Raw genomic sequence first — 19,729 nt, 5'->3', positions numbered from 1 at the left:
GCAGGTGCGGTCTCTGGCACTTCTCTGGTGTCCCTCCGTTTCGTCCCTGTTCTCCGCACGTGCACTAGGAACAACCCAGCCTGGTCTCTGGTGCAATGTTGTGGCTGCAGGGATGCTCACTGCAGCCCTTCTCATCCCGCCCCCGGCTAGAGTGCCCTGTCACTTTATGCTGAAGGAAAACTTGCCCATGCTTAACACATCAGAAAAAAATGTTTAAGAACAGTTTATCCATGTGAAAACAAGCTCCCAGCAATCCTGCCAAGATCAATGTGAACTGCTGAGCTGGTGCTCTGCTGTGAGCCACAGCTGGGTCTCACACACCTGCCTTTTCCAGGCATGCAGGACACCTTGGGGAGAGGGAGCAAACAAGCCCTCCCTTCCCATGCTCTTCTCCCTGCCCTCTCCAGGGACATGTCCCACCTGCCTGCCCACGTGCTTGCTCCTCACCTAACTAGAAAAGAAAACCACGGGCTTTCTCCAGGTCAAACAAGATCCACACATGTATGAAACCTGGGGAGGGATTTAATCAATGCAGGTTTGTGCATGGGGCCCTGCGATGTTCAGCTTGGTCACCACCCTTAGGCCAGCCACCGGGACATCGTACATGGGGAGCGGCGTATGGGTAGTCCGTTCTCCTTGCATGAAATCCCAGGGAGGAACATGGTCCTGATCCAGGGTGAGTGCTGCAAAGAGGGCGTCTCCTCTTCCTAGCGCCAGTCTGAGGGTCTGCTCTGGCGCAGGGCTGGGGGTCACTGAAAGCGCTGCTCCACCAGCAGTGACCTGGCTGCTCCAGGTATCACCTGCATGGCTCTTCCTTGCCTAGCCTCTCCTGGGGCACCGAGTGAGGTTTTTCAGGGTGCTCTACTCATTAATGAGTTCTTATGAATTCCCCACTGCCTGGCCCAGCATGGCAGGAGGAGTCACTCTCCCAGCGTGGGAGGGATGCTGAGGTCTCTGAGCTCTCTCCTTTGGTCTGCATCATCTGTGTCGCTTCTCATCCTGCCCTGCTGTTAGCTCTCCTCAGAGGTATTGTTGTGGGAAGTGGAGCAGTTCTCCGGTTCCTTCGTGATCCCCGCTGAGCACTGCTCCACTTTGACTTTCTTTCTTCCTCTCATTGACTTCTTAGCTCCTGTAAACAGCAAGATGACCGCAGGAGTTAACCACAGAGCAATGGATTTACACGTATGAGGTCAGCGTGGCCTCATCCCAAAATAGGGACAGCACAGGAGAAAGCAAAGCTCAGCAAAGGAAAGATGAAGAGAAACCCCTCTCACATGTAAGATGCACGGGTACCTGGGGGAGGCTGTTGTGACCCTGGAAACAGAAACGACATGTGAAGCAGAAATAGGCAGAGAACCGTCCTGGTGCAGGAGTGTACCTGAGAGGGTACCCAGACCAGCGGGATACATTTCTTGGATTTCTCCCCCTCCCAGTGTGGTACATGGCACACACCACATGCTGAGAGAAGGGTTATGCCTCTCCATCACCCCATTCCTGCCACAACTGCATCCAGCCCTCACTCAGGACATCCCCATCCAGTTCCGGAGGGTCGGATGGTGTCTGCCCTGGGGAGCGCAGGGCAGCTTCCTCCCCATTGCTCGGAGCAGCTGGTTTTGTAGAGCAAATCCTCTTCTCACTCAGCTGCAGCGGTGTCCTCTGAGTGAGCAGGCACCTCTGAAAGCCGGGCGCAGAGCAAGGGGCAGCGCTTGCTTGTTAAACAAGCTCCCTTCATGCTTAAGCAACAGCCCTCTCTACATTTGTAATTGGGTCAACATCTCCCTGTCTTTACCGACAGTACAAAGGGGGTTATAGTAGCGGGGTATTTCTGACAGAGCACTTTTTAAGACTTGACAGGCACACTGCCTTATCCTTGCCCTTATCAGGAACAGTTTTCTGCTTATTCACCTGTAGGAAACACGGGTACAACACATTCCTCTGTCAGCAGGGAAAACTTCCACAGCCGCTCTGGAAGATCAACAGAGTTGGCAGAAACCTTTCTCTGAATGTCAATAACTCACCCCTGGGAATTTGGCCTTCTCCAATCACCACCTCCCTGACCGGCTAAGCAAACATGAGGGACTCAGCCCTGTTAGCTTAGGTGCTTGGGAGTGCTCTCCTGGCCACCCTGCCCAGGCTCCCCTGGCTATCCATTAGCAGGGGCTCCTCTGGCTGGAGACACAACCGTTGCCAAAACACGGCGCAGCATTGTCTTATCGCAGGGAAACAAAAGACTCCACTGTATCACCTTGGGCAAACATTTGTTTGTAGCGTGGCATGCACTCGGCGGAGGAGCACCCTCCTCTCTGCTGCAGGGAAGGCAGCTGGTACCCTCCAGCGTTTCTCACAGGAGCCCCTCGCGCAGCAGCAGAAGTTGCAGCCCTGAGTTGATGCCATGAGGAAATCCTCCTCCCTACCTTTTGTCCAGGGATCCTGTCCTCTTTTTCTCTTCTTCTGCAGCGCATGAGCTTTGTCTTTGGTGCAAAAATATTTCCCATCAGCCTGGGCTTCTTGTAGGATATCATCTTCATATGGGGCAGCCACCTACACCAATGAGAAGAGCAGTCAGTCCACAAACTACCCTGGCTTTCCCAGGGAGCTGATGGCCCGGCTGCATTGCCGGGGACCTTTGTGACCATTGCTATGGAGTGGTGACAAATGTTGTTGTTCATAAACCCTCTTGACTAGCTGGAAAGAGTGATACCTCTATCCCTCAGCAACAAATTGGGTAACAGTGTGGGAATGGGGTCTTGCACCTCATGTAGGAAGAGCCATCACCTTCTGGAGTGAGCTCGGGCAGGGACAACCCATCTTAGACCTCTTGGACCCGACAGCCTAAGCTAATGGGCTGAGGAGAGCAAACCAACCTCACTGTCCGTCGTGTCTGGCTCATCGGATTCCTGCTTCCCAGACTCAGCATCATCGTCATCTAAGGAAACACAAAAGGAAGGGTTTTTTGGCTGGCAGGAGGCCCAACAAGCTCATGAGCAGATGCAGAGCCACCAGCCCAGGCTCTGAGAGCCATCGAGGCAGAAAACAGACTCAGCAATAAACTGTGTTGCAAAGCAGAGGCACTGCGAGCTACATGGCTTGAAATGAACGTTTATGGGAGATCCAACATGATTCTGTTGGGGAACCAGCTCCCAGTAAAGCTGTATCCATAGGACTTTGCTGCCCCAAGGTCGCAAGCGCTGCCCCGAAGTCTGTGACCACGTGGAGGTTGGGAAGCTGAGGCGTATTTAAAACCCCAGACTGCACCTTCCCGTTTGAGACCCAGGTGGGAAGAAGCGTGTCTGGGTAAAGAGGCCAAAATGGACAATCCTCAAGTTTGCTGCTGGTGCCGGTCGGTGGCTCTCGGCAGGGAACGTGTGCCGAGGAGCAGAGGAAAGAAAGACAGGGGAGCTGCTTCCCTGCCCAGCAAAAGGATTTTGCTGCACACAGGCCCCGAGGCTACACAACCCCAGACACGTACCTGCACGCACCAGACACGCACCTGACCTTTGCACAGAGTGAAGCTGCCCGGGCCAGGGACTGAGCCTTGCTGGCGGTGGCATCATCACCCTGTCTGCACCCACAGCAGCACACCCGTGCTGGCTGTGGAGGGGCAGAAAGGGCTGGGGACAGAGCTGTGCCCCTTCCAAGGGGCAGGGGCATTCCAGGACCTCAATACCTTGCTCCTGACACCCAGGTCTAGCCGGGGTGGGACTGTCGGCAGGGCAGCCTCCCTTGCTGACCTGGCCCAGGTGGGAGAGCAGACAGTGCTGCTTTCAGGCACTCCTAGAGCCCCTGTAGTCTGTTCCCATCCTCACTTTATCCTTCTGCGGGTTAAGGTTCACCAGAAAGTGCAGAAGTATTCGTGTATTGTTTCCTGAGCTTTGTGTCAACCTTAAGGTGAGAACTGAAGAAAGTCCTGTATTCCCACACCCAGAAGGTAATCAGCTGAAATTCTTCTGCTATGATGGTATCTCCTTAGCATGTAAATCACAGAGGACTCCCTCTTTTTTTTTTTTTCCACCGTGCAAAATCCTGCTCCGGAGAGTGTTCCCAAACCGCTCTGACACGCCCAGACCAACTAATCCAGGCGAGCTCAACTTTCTGGCCAAGCCAGTAAGGCTGGTACCGAGCAGCACTCGGCAGACGTGCTTTCCGCTCCGCTCCCCATGGCTGCTGCCTCCCACCCGCCGGGCAAACCTGGTGCCCACATCCTGTGGCAGTCGGGCAGGGAAAAAGCACCGCGTGTCCCCAGACTAAGGGCACTGCTGGTTTTGGGGATGGAAAGGGCTCTTACGGGGGGTGGAGCAGGGAAAGGGAGGAGAGCATCCTGTCCTACCTGCTGTAGGTACCAGCATCCCTCGCTCCGCACTCAGCCCTACGTGCTGTGCCAGCATAGGGCACGCTTTGGAGCAGGGGGGCACGGACAGGGATGGTTTTTCCAGTGCTAGTCCTGCAAACCTCTTGTATTTTTCCCCATCTCTGCTGGGGTGACTTCTGAGCTTCTGCTTCCCTGAGAGGGCTGGGTAATGCTGGAGCAGCAACATTGTCTTGTCATGGCTCACTGTGGAGCAGGTTTTGCCAATGGGTCGGTGCTAAACTGACCTCTTTAGCTCCTGGAGAACTCCGTGCCCCACAGCAGCTGAGTGCAGGGTGCAGGGTGCTCTGCAGTGTGTGCAAGGGCACCCCACGGGTCTGTGCTGGGCAGAGATACTGGGCTTTTCTCCAGAACAGCCAGGGTTATTTTCTCCCTATAGATACTGAGCCTGAATTTTGGGCATCCCTAGGGTTGAAAATTGAGCCCTCAAGGACAGAAATGTGAAACCCAAAGTTCCCCCCATAGCCCAAAAGAGCTGGGAGCCAGGAGCACCTGGGTCCCTGGAAGGGCGTCCTGTGCTGATTAGCTACTGCTTTGGTCAGGGGGGATTGCATGTGCACGTGGAGCCCAGCACAGAGAGCTCCTGGCTATAAGACACCTTCACCAAAATGTACTTTTTACTCTTGCTTTCTCAAATGTCACATTTGCCTGGGGCTTTTTACCTGCTTCTTCCTTCTGTGCACTGACAGCCAGTCTCACCCCAGTCTCCGGAAGGGCCTCTGGGTCGCTCGGCGTGGAGTTGTTTGTCAGATGTGCCCGTGAGAGTGCGAGCTGTAGGATACAGGGAGCTCAAATGCTGCCTTCGCCAGGCAGGAGGAAAGGGCCGTCCTCAACCCCTACGCGATGACTGTGACACCCGTGGGGACGAGCATCGCAGAGGTGTTTCTATGCACTGGTGGTGTGTTGCAGGGGAGCCCAGCACGCCTCCTGCACCAACCTGCAGGACGGGGCACAGGCACTGCCTGTCCTTGGACCTGGATGGAAACCTCGCGGGCACCGGAGGGGAGGGGAGGTGGGGAACGATAGCCAGGGCTGAGCGGCTGTGGCTTTGCCATGTGCAAATATGTCTCCGTTGGCTTCACACACAGCAAAGCCATCCTCCCACAGGACATTAATGGTGGTTGTAATGGTGCCAGCACTAGTGCTGGACACCCTGGGGAGGGGAAGGGGCCACGGTTGATGCCAACATGAGCTGTACTCACCACAGCTGCATCCTCCTCCTCCTCCCCCTCGACAGCACCAGGCAGTGCCCGGGTGGCATTGGGCCAGCGGTAGGGGAAGTGCGAGTCGTCCTGCTCTGCCCCGTGTCTCCCGCAGGGGCCACGGGCTGTCAGCACAGCCGGGCTTTCCCCGGGGCTCAGCCGTGGGCTGCTGGCCCCCCGTGGCTCCCGCCGGTTGTGCCAGCCTGTTTCCCTGCCACGGCTGGAGTCTGACAGATCCAGCGGCGTGTCTACACCATCGTCCCTTGCCGCCTTCGCCTTTTCTTGGAGCTCGGAGCTGTCCCGGCTCAGCCAAAGCTCTTTCTCTTCCTTCCCATCTGCGGCATCCTCCAGGAAGGACCTTTCTTCCTTGTATCCTGGTGTGATGCTTGGCCATGGGGAGAGGGGCCGCTCCTCGGGCGCGAGCTTTGGGTCTCCATCTGCCTGATGGCCTGGCTGGCACTGCTGCATGAGGAAATGCTGCAGTCGCTCCCTGTGCTTGAGGAGGTGCAGCTTCTCCTCCAGGTGCTGATCCCTCACGTACACCATGGTGGCAGGGAGCTTTAGTAAGGCTGCGCGATCTTCCCAGCCATCACGCGACCGCATCCTGCCATCGGTGTCTTTGGCCCTGAGCAAATGGCTGGAGAAGCTGCCGCCGTCCTGGTCGGCCGAGGCACAGTTGCTCGCCAGCCCCAGCTGGTGTAGGGAAAGGTGCTTGTGGAGGAGGCAGAGCTGCTCTCTCCGGGCGGTCAGTTTTAGGTTTTCGTAGGACGGAGCAACCTTGGGGGAGTCTGGTTTGCTTGCTGTTAAATAACTAAAAGAAGCAGGAAAAAAATAATCATGTTAATTAGAGAATTTTCATGTGATTTCCCAACTCCTGCAGGTGATGTGCGTGGTCTCTTCCTGCTCTTTCTGTGCCCTGTTGCCTGCTGCAGCTCTTGGCCCGTGCATCACGCTTGCCTTCGGGTGCTGTGCTGGGGAGGAGGATCCCGGTGGCTGTGGGGGTCAGGCAGCCAGCAGCGGGTCTCTGCACTGCGCACACCGCAGGAAGCCATCACCATCCCACCATCCAACAGCGCTCTCCTGTCCCTGGGCCACGGCAGCTCCAGGCAGGGGGTTGAGCGAGTGGAGGGGATGCAGTGACCGCTCACGTCAGCACTGCTGCTGAGAAGTTGCTTGTCAAACCATGCCTTACAGCCAGAAGCATCCTAACTCCCCCCGTTGGGCTTTCTTAGTGCCTTGGTGGGCCTGAAGACCTCCAGGACAGAGGAACAGCCCACCCTCCCCTAATCTCACTCAATGGGAGATTTTTACAGCCATGCTAAGAAGGTCGGTATGGTGCATGAACCTGCCCTGCAAACCGAGTCCCTGCTATCGCTGGTTATTTGGCAGCTTCTGTGTGTGCGAGCTTTTCCCGGGAATGCTCAGCAGGTCTGCTCCCACTCTGGGAAACTCGCTGTCTCTACAGCTGAACTCACTGGCTTTCCTCAGCCCTTTGTGCTTCTGAAATCAATGGGGAGGATAAGCCCGGGAAGTGCTGAGCCCTGCAGGAAAGCCCATTAGAACAGATAAGGAGGAGCAGGGATTGCTGCCTCCAGTGAAGCAAGTCCTTCTCCTGGCTGGAGGTGGGGGCACCCGGTTCACTTTATGGGTCTGTCTGACGAAGCTGGAGTAAGGAGAGGCTGATCTCGTCAGTCTGGATTCCAGTCATTTTTTGCTGGTGTAAACTGGGAGACCCCCCCCTCCCCAAGGCTGTGGGAGAAGTCTGGAGAAGAAGGTGGGAGGGTACAACGAATACTGGCCATCTCATCGCAGTCTGCCCGGTGGGACACCTGCAATGGGCCATGGATCAGGCCCACACCGCGACCCACGAGCAGGTAACTCACGCCTCAAGGCTGGGGCTGTGCTCGCGCTCTGGTGGGAGAGGGGTCTTCCTTGCCGGTGGGGACACTGCTGCCCCCGAAAGACTTTTTTCCAGGAGGCAGGGTCTGGAGCCGTGTCTCACCAGGGCAATGGTTCCGTGCAGCTGGTTGGCGATCCTCTGGGATGCCTGCGGCAGAGGGGAGAAAGTCCAGGTGAGCCGTTCTGCTGTGCACCCCGGGCAGTGAGCGGCTAAGGGCAGCCCTGCCGAGCAGAGATGCAGCTCTTCACCAGCGTGAACAAGACAGACAACTCCTAAGTGCTCTGTTTGACACAATTCTGGTCAACAGCTCAAGCATATTTTTATTGGTTTTCCCAGGAAATTTCCCCTTCGTGTTTTCTAGCGGGATCTACAGTACTCTTTATTTTCTGGCTGCACTGATTTGTAGCCCAGGAGGTCTTGTGCCTCCTCTCAAGTCAAGCCAAGCCATAATTCAGTGGCTTAACCAAGATAAGACCCTGCAAATTCCCTGACCCCTAGTCAGGCCGCTAGACTTCATTCATGCAAGCTCCTGGCACGCACTGATTTGATGGGTGTATTTCCAGTGGAGTACCTGGCTGTGAGGCCAGGACATCATCATCTCCACCTGCTGTCATGAAAAGCTCACCACATGTTCTGACTTGACTTTCCCCTGCCCACCCGGAGATGTCACCAACCCTTCCTGTGATCCCTATTAATTATACTCACAGCCTGCCCGCAGCCTTACCAAAACCCCTTTTCACCTGCTCTTTCAAGTTTTCTGTGGAGTTCAGGTAAGCGAAGCCTGTGCCAAAACAGAAGCATCTATGTGGGTGTGTACGTGGGCTTGAGTTCCCACTACCAGGAGCAGGGCTCCAGGTCCTGCCGTGTCATGTCCCAGTGCCCAGTATCACCATATCACTCAGCATCCCTTGGCTGACACATACTCTCTATGTTTTAAAGGCATGGCAGGCTTGCATCAATGCACAAAATGGCAACCACTGAATGCCAGGCCCTCTGAAAATACCAATATTCATTATGCTGCAGATGGAGAGACATCTGCAATGCTCTTGGGCAGGGCTGCTGTGGTGTATTTGTTCTCAGTACCCACAAATCCCACAGTTTACATGTTCTCCAGGCTTTTCCAACACTCACAATGCTCCAGCTTCTTGCTCGCCCAGATAATGGAGAGCTGACCCTATAACTCAGGAGAAGCTACACTGACATGTGGCTCAGCACAATCTCCCCAGGTCCTTCACTCCTCAGAGCTTTCCCCAGCAAGACATCTGAGAGAGGAACCAGAGAGATGGGCAGAGGACTCAAGGATGCTAGGCGTGTTGTCATGGAGGTTAAGCACAGGAGCAAAGAAAGATGTGCACGCTCACAGCGGGGACGGGAGCCTGTGCCAAACTCTGAATGCTTTGCTTGCAGTGAGTGGCAATTTCTGCAGAGAGGATGCATCTGGCATTTGGTAGGTGCCCTCCTTGGCTCTGGCAATAGCAAATTGCCCAAGTCCGGCTAATTATTTTACCCCCTAAGTGCCTCCTACTCATTCTCTATCCTAGTCCACCCCCCTTGATCCAGTTCAGATGACCACAGTGGTGGGGAGAAGGCCTGAGGGCATCAGGCTACCTCTGGCAACTCACAATTTCTGCGAGGCTGACTTCCTGGAGGACAGTGCCCGGGGAAGTCCTTCTGCTTGGAGAGCTTCTCTGTCCTGCAGGCTTTTCTGCAAAAAAAGACACAACCAGCCACCGTGACGGTCCTGCAGAGCTGTTGCAGGCTGCCTTGCCCTGCCCTGCCCTGCCACATGCCGGAGTCTTGCAGCCTCCCGAGGACGCCGCTGGCTGGCACCAACCACCTCCTGTTGAGGATTTTGAGCCAAAATTTCCGTCTGGCTCAAGCCACCACCTGAAACGTACCCTCCATTGCATGTGTGGGTGGCAGCATGGCAACAACATGGTCTCTGCATGAAATGGGTGTCGGGTCCACACCTGCACAGCACTCATCTTACAGTAAGGGCACCCAAGCACTCTTTTGCTCTAATGCGTACCAGCTTGTTTCTCCCTTGACATGCAGTTCCCCCCCCCAGCAGCTATTCTGGCCATGGCAATGTCCATTTGAGCTGCCAACAGCTTGGTCTTTGCTCTTGAGACCCTTTCCCAGAGCAGCTTTGCACCACGGCTCAGTCACTCTTCCTGTCCCCAGGTCCCTCGAGGGCGGTGGGAGCCAGCAGCACCCACCTTCTCCCAGCTCAAGGCCTGGCACATCATGGTGGGCTTCTTCGGCTCCCCTGTGAGCTGCTTGCTCGCTGCCGGCGTTCCTGCTTGCTGGGGACAGTAAAGCCAAGGGGGAGCTGGGGGTGGAGCCGCTTTCTCTGGAGGCGACTCCTGGGGGCTTTGTCTTCTCCCTGTTGAAAACAGAAGGACACAAATGAATGAGAAGGGGCAGGAGAAGGAAATCACCAGTTTGAGAGCCACTGTGCTGGGAGTTCTAAGTTATAGAGCCCGATATATAAATATACATATTTATACATATATATGATTCTATGTTTGTGGATATACCGGCTCCTCAGACTCACCTCCTTCCATTGCAGCTTATTGCTAGCTCAGCTGCAGTCTGGAGCATGGGACAGAGCCAGCACAACAGCTCAAGGTCTGATTTCCCCACTTGCCTGTGGGTAATGTCGCAGGAAGCCACGACGTTGGGTAAGCCAAAACCCAACTGTGGCTATTGCAAAAGCTCTGTGAGAACCTGTACGTCCCTGGCTGGGCTTTCAGCCTGATGCAGGGGTGGATTCAGCACGGGGATGTGGCAGCTGTCCCCCTTCACCATATCGAGCTGGTGGGGCTGATGCTCTCGGTCACTACGAGGGAGTCACTGAGTCTCGGAGACCCATGCTTATGTCATGAACAAAGTGCTGGCTGGCCCCTGATGCCGAGACATGGGTGTTTGACTGGAAATCTTCCTATCCAGCAGCCCAGGGAAGAACAGAGCAGAGCAGGAGTGCTTGGTGCTCAGCAAACCCAGCCCGACCTACAGCTCTGTAACTCCTCAGGCCTTGGGAAGCGTTGGGGAGTAAAAGCGAGTTTCTCTTTAAGTGGATGGAGCTTCTGTGCTCCAAAGAAAACACATTTCTAAACTAATCCCTCAGTGCTAATTCCTCTGGACTTTAAACCCTTGAGGAATGAGCTGACTTGTATATATTGGCCAGCCTGGCAGGTTACTTGGCTTTCAGCACAGCGCTCTGCTGGGATATGAACCTGTTGGTGCAGATCGCTTCTCCCTCTCAACCCTGTCTCAGTCCTTTGTGTGTCACTCTCCTTCCCCAAAACACAACCTGCTTCCTGCAGACCCTCTCTGGCTGCTGCAGGAGGGGAGCTGGTGCCATGGAAAAGCCATGGAAGCCCAGGCTGAGGTCCGTGGCCAAGGTGAGCAGCCCAGGGCTTTGCTTCCCATGAGCAGTCCCCCATGGGGAGTTGTTGAATACCCTTGTTACCCAAAAACTGAATCCTTGGATGCTGGTGAACAGGGGAGTGAGAAGAGGTCAACAAGGACTTAGAGACTGTTACGGGTGTTTCAGTGTCTAACATCTACAGGAATCTGTAGGAGTTAGATGCTAAAATACCCCTGAGGATACTGCGGTCTGGACGTAGCCCTGCTCAGCTGCGCGGATACCTCTGTCCTTACCAACACCCCCCATAATGAATGAAATCCAGGAAAGCACTTACTCCAGGCTCCGGAGCCTCTTCAGTTCTTCCTTGAGAGCTTTGTTTTCTTCCCTCAGGCGGTTCGTCTCGTTAGCTGCAGGGACACAAGTTGTGCCGTGGATTCAGGCATCGCAAGGAGAGAGCTTGATGCTCCTCGCAGCTTGCTGGGGTGCATGGGGGAGGAGGAGGGAATGGCACCAAGTTTCGGAGAGATGCCGAATTTCCTTCCTTCTCTGAAAACACGCTGGGGGCTAAGGGATAAAAGGGAGCAACTCTCCGACTCAGGTTTGGTCAGGATTGGAGTCTGCTTGCAGCCCATCCAGCTCGGGGGGAGAGCGTGAGCCAGACGGGATGGTGGCTGCAGCACGGTGGGATGGACCCAGCTGGCACCCTGCCTGCGAGCACCACGGCTGCCTCCGAAGAGCGGGTGCTGTGCTAGGGGAAGGGCTGGGGGCCTCGAGTGGGATCGGATGAAGGCCGGAGGGAGCCGTGAGTACCCAGCAGCCAGGCTGCGAGTACCCTGCCGCAGTGAGGAGGCAGCGAGCGTGAGCAGGCAGGCTCCCAGGCAGGGTGGGCTGCCGCCTCGGCTTGTTCCTGCTCAAAAGCAGCACTCAGGGAGCAATGGCGTAACAGGGGAGATAAACCAAGGGCTGCCGGCACCTCTCCATCCCTCCTAATGCCTCATCTCCTTTACCGCCACGACCCTCCCTGGGCCAGCCAGATCCCCAGGGAAAAACACCCCATGCCTGAGCGGTGCTGGGAGCTCTGCCAAAGGCTCGGGAGAAGATCCATCACACGTGTTGCTTGATTACCATTTACCCGTGCTGAGCTGCTGCTGTGACTTTCCTGTCTTTGCCAGAGTGTTGCTTCTGCAGTGCCAAATGCATCTTTTTTCCAGGCAGCTGACATGGCCTGGCCAGCTCGGGGCTGCTCTCGGCGTGAGCATCTCTCATTTTTCTGGAGGTGTGGAGGGCTGCAACCCCCCAGCTCTGCCACTTTGTGTGAGTGGTTATCTCTGCTTGCAGGGGGACGTGGGCTGCCATCCGCAGTCCTGGTCAGATCTGATTTTTCAAGGCCCCCACACTTGCATTGCCTCCCTCCCTTCTCCCCATCCCCAAACCCCTCCTGGGTGCCCGGTCACCGGGGGGCAGCTGACGTGCAAATATCTGTGAGAGGCATTAACTGAGCAAAGACGCAGCCAGCCGAAGCCAAGCTTACAGCAGGCGGTGGTACGTACTGAGGATGAAGATGTGCTGCAGGCTCTGGAAATGGGAGGTCTCATATTCATTCTGCTTCTTTTTCGCCAGCTCTTGGGTGACCATGCATCTGTCGCAGAGACCCGCTCGCAGCCTGGAGGAAAACCCACGGCCGGCAGCTTGTTACCACACGGTTCCCATGGGGGAAATAAGCTCCTGCCCTCCCCATGGAGAAGAGTAAGCACCCAGTCCATCACCCAGAATTGGTGAGAGGGGTTATCACCCATGCACCCCAGCCCTGGCCCTTCCACCGCCCCAGATCCAGTCCCACCACCATCAGCTTAGGAAAGCTCCTCTGCGTGTGTCCAGGCTCCCACAGCTCTCCCAGCAGCCCAGTAGGAGCAAAAAAGAGGTTCATGTGCTACACCCCACTTCTGGGAAGACAGCAAACCCCAAACTCTCCCCCTAGGAGGGTGCACTCGCTGCCACCGAACAGCACCCTATTGAAAAATAAATCTTACCTGTTTTCTAACACCTTCACATTTTCTTTAAGTGCCTTCTGTTGTTCCCTTAACTGGTGATTTTTAGCAAACAACTCTTCAATTCTCTGAGCATCACTAATTGAAGAAACAGAACAAAGAAAAGAGGTTTATTAGATTTCTCCCCAAAATCTGTGCCTTTATCTGCAGCACCCTGTCAAGGGGAAGGATTTCTGCCCTGAGCCCGCCGTGCTGCTCACACTGGTATGGCTGAATTGCTTTTGCTTGTGTGGCAGGAAGGGAAACAAATGTGTTAGAGCCCAGACGCTGCCCTGTGACACCCGCCCTTGGAGTTAGCAGATTGCTTCCTGCCATTTTATTGCTTCCCAAGAAAGCAAGTGCCTGCCGGCATGAGCATCACTTGCCAGGGGGAAGGTAAACTGGAGGTGGGCTGGGATCACCCCAAGCCCTGCCTGTGCTGGGGACTTGCACGGTGAAAGTCACCAAAAGGTTTAAATTTGGCAGAGCAAGAAAGGCAGACTGGGCTCTCTAAATCAGGCAGCCTCGGAGGAGTGCCTGGGAGGTCTGAAAATGAAGTGGTGTAACCTCCCCTCCGCCCCCTGTCCCGCCGCGACGTGGGTAGAGCAGACGTGGTGTTGCTCACCGGCACTTCTCCGTTGTCAGCTCCGTCAGCTTGTTTTGCAGACCTGGAATAATTAACAGAGACGGAGAGGTGGGTATTTATTGCCAATTCCCTGGCACTTCGGAAACAAAACGCAATGGTGGAACTTCAGGAGGGTGCCTGGCTTTGCAGAAACCTCATCAATTTACAAACCTTATTTCCAAGAAGGAATAACACATTGCCTGCGGTAAACAATATCACAGTTTAATATAGCTGGAAAAGTTGTACAGAACGTGAGCACATTTTGTGTATTTCCACTCTTTAATGAGTTTGCATTTCCCCCCCACCCCCAAAAAGTCTGTTTCAGTTTTGTTTCTACTTATTTCTCATTACAGCACGCATTTCCCAGGTGGGCAGTATTTTATACCTCTCAGGGCTGCAAAGCATCTTGGAGGATATTTACAGCTCAACAAGAATGGCTTTCATTGACGGATCTGCAGACGTTACATCTTGTCAAACCCATTTCATGCAAATTAGATGTAAACATGTGGTTTAAATTGCTCAACAGTTTCCTCTAACTCTCACACATCTTGGAATTACACAAGAGCAGAATGAATTCATAAGCCAGAATCCTCCAAAAGCGCTGTCGTTTTGTTCATCATATCGATACTGGGAATTATTCTAATAGGAAAACAATTGGATTTGGCATTTGGTTGCTTAACCTAATGGTTCTTATTTTAATAATGTATGACCCCAGGAATAATTTATTCCCTAGAGGAACAGACTATCTAACCTGCGTCTAAGGTTTTCTTAAACAGAGCCTCACAATCCTGCTGCTTCAGTCTTATAGATTATTGCATCTTTCCACTTTCCCTTTGATCCCTCAGTATCCAAATATACTCCAATCCATGTCGCTCGGAGAAGATGCCCAGTGGGTGTGCGTGTCACTTCTGCAAACCTCCCAATTCACCTTTATCACAGACCACGGCAGCAGGAGCAGGAAAGGAGCCAAATCCCCCGTGATTAATGTTTGAAGCAAGTGGGATTCCTGCAGGTGGGATGTCTCCAGGGATATCGGATGCAGGAACACCCTCTCTTCTGCTCCTCCTCATCGTCCAAAAAGTTACTGATTTTCTCAGTAAACCTTGTTCTCCACTGGGGTAAGATGGATAAACCATACCAAGGTGCTATCAGATGGTGTGGTCCCCTGAGGGCCAGGCTGTGACCCTGCGTCCCCATCCATCCCCGTGGGTGATGCTTGCTGAGCCCTAATTCCCAAAGCTCCCTAATCCACACCCGCTCTTCCTCCCTTCAGGTTATTTCAAACCAAACAGATCAAGGTAGCATCACAAGGAAACGGACCTCTGTTAGTTTTTAATAAGACTTCTCATGTCTCCTTACCTTGGACCTCTTTCTCATGGATTTCCTTGAGCTTATTCAGGAACTCTGCAAAACTCTCCGTGGTCATGTTCAGGGCTGTGCCACACACCGGGCTGCTTCCAGCGCAAGGATGTCCTTTCGTTTCAAATTATTCAGGTTTCAGCCTAAAAGAGAAACAAAAAGTCCAATAAAAGAGAAGTGTCTTGTGTGTGTGGTGTTCTGGAAAGTCTTGAAAACAGGACAAAGCCCAAATCTAGAAAGTGAAATAATTTGCTAAACCACAGACATGCACAAAGCAGCAGGCTCATCTGGGGAGGCATTTTCAGACCTGTTCACCCTGCCTCAGCCCCAGGCTGGGGGCACAGGCAAAGCAGAGAATGATGGCTTGGAAAATGGGAGAACTGAAAGCCCAGCTGAAAAATCAGATTTTTCCTCTATTTTTTGAGCTGTTTAAATCACTTTTCTCTGGGGTGAGATGGGGCAGGGTATCTTCTTGAGGAAGGGATTGCAGGGCTCGTGTCGGGACCGCACTGCTGGGGACTGATAATGGGAAAACTCGTGGCAGCTTTGGTGCTCGAGCCTGATGGACCCATCTCCCGCTGGGACCTGAGATGCTCCCGTGCATCCCTTCTCCCTCTGGCACCACGCACAGCTTCTACGGAGGCAACACGTACCACTCGGCCGCCCTGCTGTCATCGCCAGGCTCCCCACATGCCCTTGCTGGCTGCAGCCTCTTCAAACCCTTGGGAGACACCAAACTGAGTGTTACTCACCCCATTTTACAGAGAAACCTGGAGAGGTGATGCACAGAGCCAAGCCCCGCAGGAAGCCTGGTGTGTGCAGAGCACCCGTGGGGCTGAATGTGAGCTGGGGCACCCCTGGGTGCGCTGGCTGTCCCCAGCCCCTCTGTACCAGGAGCAGTGTCCCAGCTCCTGCCCCAGGCTCAGGTCTCCGCTCAGCCTGCCCCTGCCTCAGTTTCCCCATTGATGTTATGGGGTTATTAATGCTTCATCATGCTGAGTGCTATCACTTAGTGTTGGCAGTAGCATTCAGTAATCCCCAAGAACAGATGAAGTGCTCTGCTTTCTAAAAAAACCTTGCTTTTTCCTTTTTTGGTTGAAAGCTCCCCCAAAAAAACGGGGAGGTGGAGAGCAGCCCACACCACCCCCAGCTCAGTAAGCTGGGAAAGGCAGGAGGTAAACAAACAGCCTGAAAGTAAAGTGGGTGTTTTTAAAGAATTTTTCCCTAATTTTAAGAATTTTGCACTAATCCCAGTGACTATAAATTTTGAAATTATTAGCAGGGATGGAAAGCAGAAACTTTGGAGATGAGAAGGTCATTACATCAATGATGACCTCATTCCTCCCTGGGATGCTGATGTTGGGATAAACTCTTTCCTTTCCATCAGCCAAAGCCTCGGGGAGTCTTCGATCCCCCGGAATAGCTGTGGGCCCAGGTCCCTCCTGGACCATGGTGGTACCAGGGAAGGGCGTGTGTCTGAGCATCCCTGCAGAGCATCGTGGAAGGTCCCCCGGGGTTTGGGCAGGAGGGGTGTGCAACCTCCCTGCCTCCCTGAGCAGGTCAGCAAAGCCTTGCCCACCCTGGGGTGTCCTCCAGGACCACCAGAACCACGCTGGGAGAAGAGGGACTTCCACATGAGGGCATTCAGCATTGCCACATGGGAGCTTCTCCCCTAAAAGTCACGCCGGGTTACTGAGTCACGGACGGTAATCCCATTCCCGACGAAGCACCTGGGCACTCAGCCTTCAACCATGCAGAGATGACCAGGGAGAAAACCTCCTCTCTGTTGTTCGAAGGTGAAAGGCTGGGCTGGGACCTGGGTTTTGCAGCCCCATGGTGGCATGGGGAGGTTTCCGCCAGGCTCCGGCACGCTCCCAGCCCGGCTCCCTGCCGGCAGCCCGCCTGTGCCTTTATCTGCATGCAGAGCAGAGGCGTGCCGGATCGCCTGCATATGCAAGATGTGGGCACGCAGAGCTGGAAGAAGAAACTTTCCCCTAAAGCATCTGATTTTCAAAAGAAATGAGGCACGCGCCAGCGAGCACAAGCAGGGAGCTTGGCTTGTGTGCTCTCAGCACGCTTGGATCAGTGAAACAGCTTCCTTGCCTTTTGTGCAAACAAGCAGAGATCTCGCTGTCTGGAGAAACAATTAAAAAAAATATTCATTGCTCCCACTTCCCTGGGCAGAACCCACCCTTTCCCAGGGCTGGGTGATCTCTCCCAGCAAGTAAAAGCCACCCGAGGCACGGTGCGGCTTGTCGCGGCTCGTGCAGCTCGGGATCGGCTGCCATGAAATGGGATTGAGAACTGATGTCTGCTGCTCAGCCCCAAGAGCCATAGCTGAATAATGAGCTAGGGGAAGTAATACCCGGCTCTACTCCAAAAAAGAAAAAAAACCCAACCCCCTGATGTTAATGGGAAGCACTTCCCGGGATCGCCAAGTCCTAAATTCGGCTCTGCCCCGGGCAAAGCACCTCCCCGGGGCTGAAGGGAGGTTGTGAGACCCACCGCTGCTGTTGCGGGGCTGAAACCCTGAGTGCCGGCTGGGAAGGCTTTGAAGTGCTCAGGCACTAATTCCCGTTGCATTCCCCAGTGCTGCAAACTGGGAGCAGAGCTGGCGGCGGCCGCGTGGGCTTCCTATGGTGCTCGCTGGTGCCAGATCAGCCCCTGCCCACCCTGGCGCTGCCCTCTCGCCAAGGCTGGTGTCTTGCAGGGCTAAACACTACGGGGCTCCAGCTGGGTCATCCCGGGAAGGCGACATCCAGGCTGGGGCTCGTGCCAGCCCGCGGTTTGGGGAGACAGGGCTGGGCTTGGATGTGGTGGGAGGCGGAGGGTGCGGGGGCAGCCCAGGTGCTCAGCGTCGGATCCGGATCCCTGCTGCTGTGACTCAGTGCTGCGGGCACAGCCCGGCAGATCAGGATTTGGGGCTGGGGTGTGGGCAGCAGCTTCGGCTTCCGTGCACAGCTGCAGTGCCACCAGGGCTGACTTTCTTTTCCTCAGAGCCCCCAGGTCAGCAGGGATCTGTGACCTGCTGGGGATTCGATCAGTGGGGAAAAGCTATTGCCATTTTTGATGCTCTTTGAGATGCCAGCATCCATCCCTGCCTGCAGATGGGACTGCCACTCTGCGGCAAACCTGGTGAGGACTTTGGGTCTCTGGTCTGTGCACACACACGGTTACACAGATGTTGCACGAATGTTGCCCCCTGTGTATCTGTATCCAGGATTCGGCCTTTTGCTGCAGCAGAGCAACCCCGCAGACAGCCCAGGCTCTCCGAGGGGTTTGGCTTTGCTACCTTCTCCCCTGGTGTGGACTGGCCAAAGCACGAAGCTGCAGCCCCCGCTCCTCCGCCGAGAGGATTTATTGAGGGAGATTTATTGATGAAGACCAGACCACAGAGTCCTGCAGCCTAGAGCTCGCTCCCTGAGACAGGGATTTCATTTACAGCCCTGAGCCCTTTCCAGAGCTGTCACTGTAATATACACCCGGAGGTGCTGGATGCGGCCCCACAGCAGGGCTAGGAGCAGCCCTTTGACGTGCCGGTGGGCCCAGGCGTATTTCAAAGTGATGGGTGCCCTCTGCAAACAGAGCCCCAGTGTTGGGGACCAAAGGCAAACTCCTCATCCAGCCCCTAAATCTGGTCGGTTTGGAAAGTCCAAGCCCCCAGGGCAGGGCTGTTGCTGATGGCTGTAGCTTTGCTCACCTGCTCTCCGCGTCCCTCGATGCTCAGCTCAGGGCGGGACACGGGGTCCAGGTCGGGGCACAGGGTCCCTGGCACGTCAGCTCTCACACATGGGGCTAGGGCAGCCCCCGGCATCGCCTGGGTACCGATGGCATCGCTCCTCGGGGCGGGATGCTCCTGGCTGTGGCTGGGGAAAGGAAAAGTGGCAGGGAGGTTATTTCCTAGCCCATGCCAGGGGGCTTGGGAAGGGATGGACTCGGACAGTTGGCTCTGACAGCACAGCCGTCCCCCATTCCCTGGTCCCTGGGGGGTTTCTGGCCTCTCATTACCACCCCTGGTGCTGCCGGCCACGCTTGCATAGAGCCACAGCACATCCTCACCCTCAGCACTGTTTCCTTTTAGAAGCATAAAGCAGCTCATTAGCTAAATGAGCTTAAGATGTTAAAAAAAAAATGGCAGGATTCTGAAGTTTTGACACTGTCAGATCAGTGAAGCTTAATGGATTTACAACCAGATATTTCCCCATCAGCAACGCTGGAGTTGTTCAGCTTCAGGCTGGATTTATGTAATATACCTTTTGCTGGGTGATTGCCGGGCAGGGCTGCTTTCACCAGCCAAACTTTCTTTTCTTGGCTACCCTACTATGTTCCTCATCTAATTTTAGAATGGTAAATTGAATTTATACCCAGAAAAGCTGCCTGAACACTCATGGAAAATCTGCATTGCCAGGAGTATTTTGCAGGCCAGCGTGAAGCTGATCCTCTTTGCTGATGTACTGTGCATTTGGCAGATTGGAGAGTTTTTGTGTGTGTGTTGGGTTTTTTTTTTTTTCCTGGGCATTTATTTATTTGTATGACTTAACGTGGCACAGGCTGTCCTAAAATGGAGCCCAGCACTTGCTCTCCACCACGCTGGTTTTGCGCACAGGTGTTGGATAGGGGCTGGCAAATTGCAAAATTACCTTCCGATGGGTGAGACAGGAGGAGCAGCTTTGGCTCTCACCTCACCAGGGAGAAGGATAAGGTGTCTTCCCCCGCCTCGCACAACCTGAAAATCCTCCCCGAAGCAGGGCAGCCGCTCTGTGCTGCTCCGCCAGCCCAGAGGCCGGTTTTCAGTGAGCCCTTGCTGCAGACACCCTGCCCCAGGGTCGCCTCCGCTGACTTAAGATGGGGATCCCACCCAAGAGGTGCGGAGCTGC

At 54.6% G+C, this 19,729-nt stretch overlaps 1 protein-coding gene across 1 annotated transcript; it reads right to left on the bottom strand.

Annotated features, from left to right (window-relative positions):
- Positions 1 to 504: 504 nt before the first annotated feature.
- RBBP8NL (RBBP8 N-terminal like) lies at positions 505 to 18,680 on the bottom strand. Its single transcript, XM_076351811.1, has 14 exons — positions 18,553 to 18,680; positions 14,853 to 14,995; positions 13,494 to 13,536; positions 12,872 to 12,967; positions 12,392 to 12,504; positions 11,176 to 11,248; positions 9,688 to 9,854; positions 9,091 to 9,173; positions 7,452 to 7,615; positions 5,569 to 6,379; positions 5,029 to 5,137; positions 2,865 to 2,926; positions 2,415 to 2,541; positions 505 to 1,129 (listed from the first exon to the last, which is right to left on the bottom strand). The coding sequence occupies exons 2-14, from the start codon at positions 14,917 to 14,919 to the stop codon at positions 1,011 to 1,013; spliced, it is 2,034 nt and encodes a 677-aa protein (XP_076207926.1). The 5' UTR covers positions 14,920 to 14,995; positions 18,553 to 18,680; the 3' UTR covers positions 505 to 1,010.
- Positions 18,681 to 19,729: the final 1,049 nt, after the last annotated feature.

The sequence above is a fragment of the Aptenodytes patagonicus genome, chromosome 14 (assembly GCF_965638725.1).
Source record: "Aptenodytes patagonicus chromosome 14, bAptPat1.pri.cur, whole genome shotgun sequence".
NCBI lineage: Eukaryota > Metazoa > Chordata > Aves > Sphenisciformes > Spheniscidae > Aptenodytes > Aptenodytes patagonicus.
Note: the sequence above shows the minus strand (reverse complement) of the source record. Positions and strands in the feature narration are given on the sequence as shown.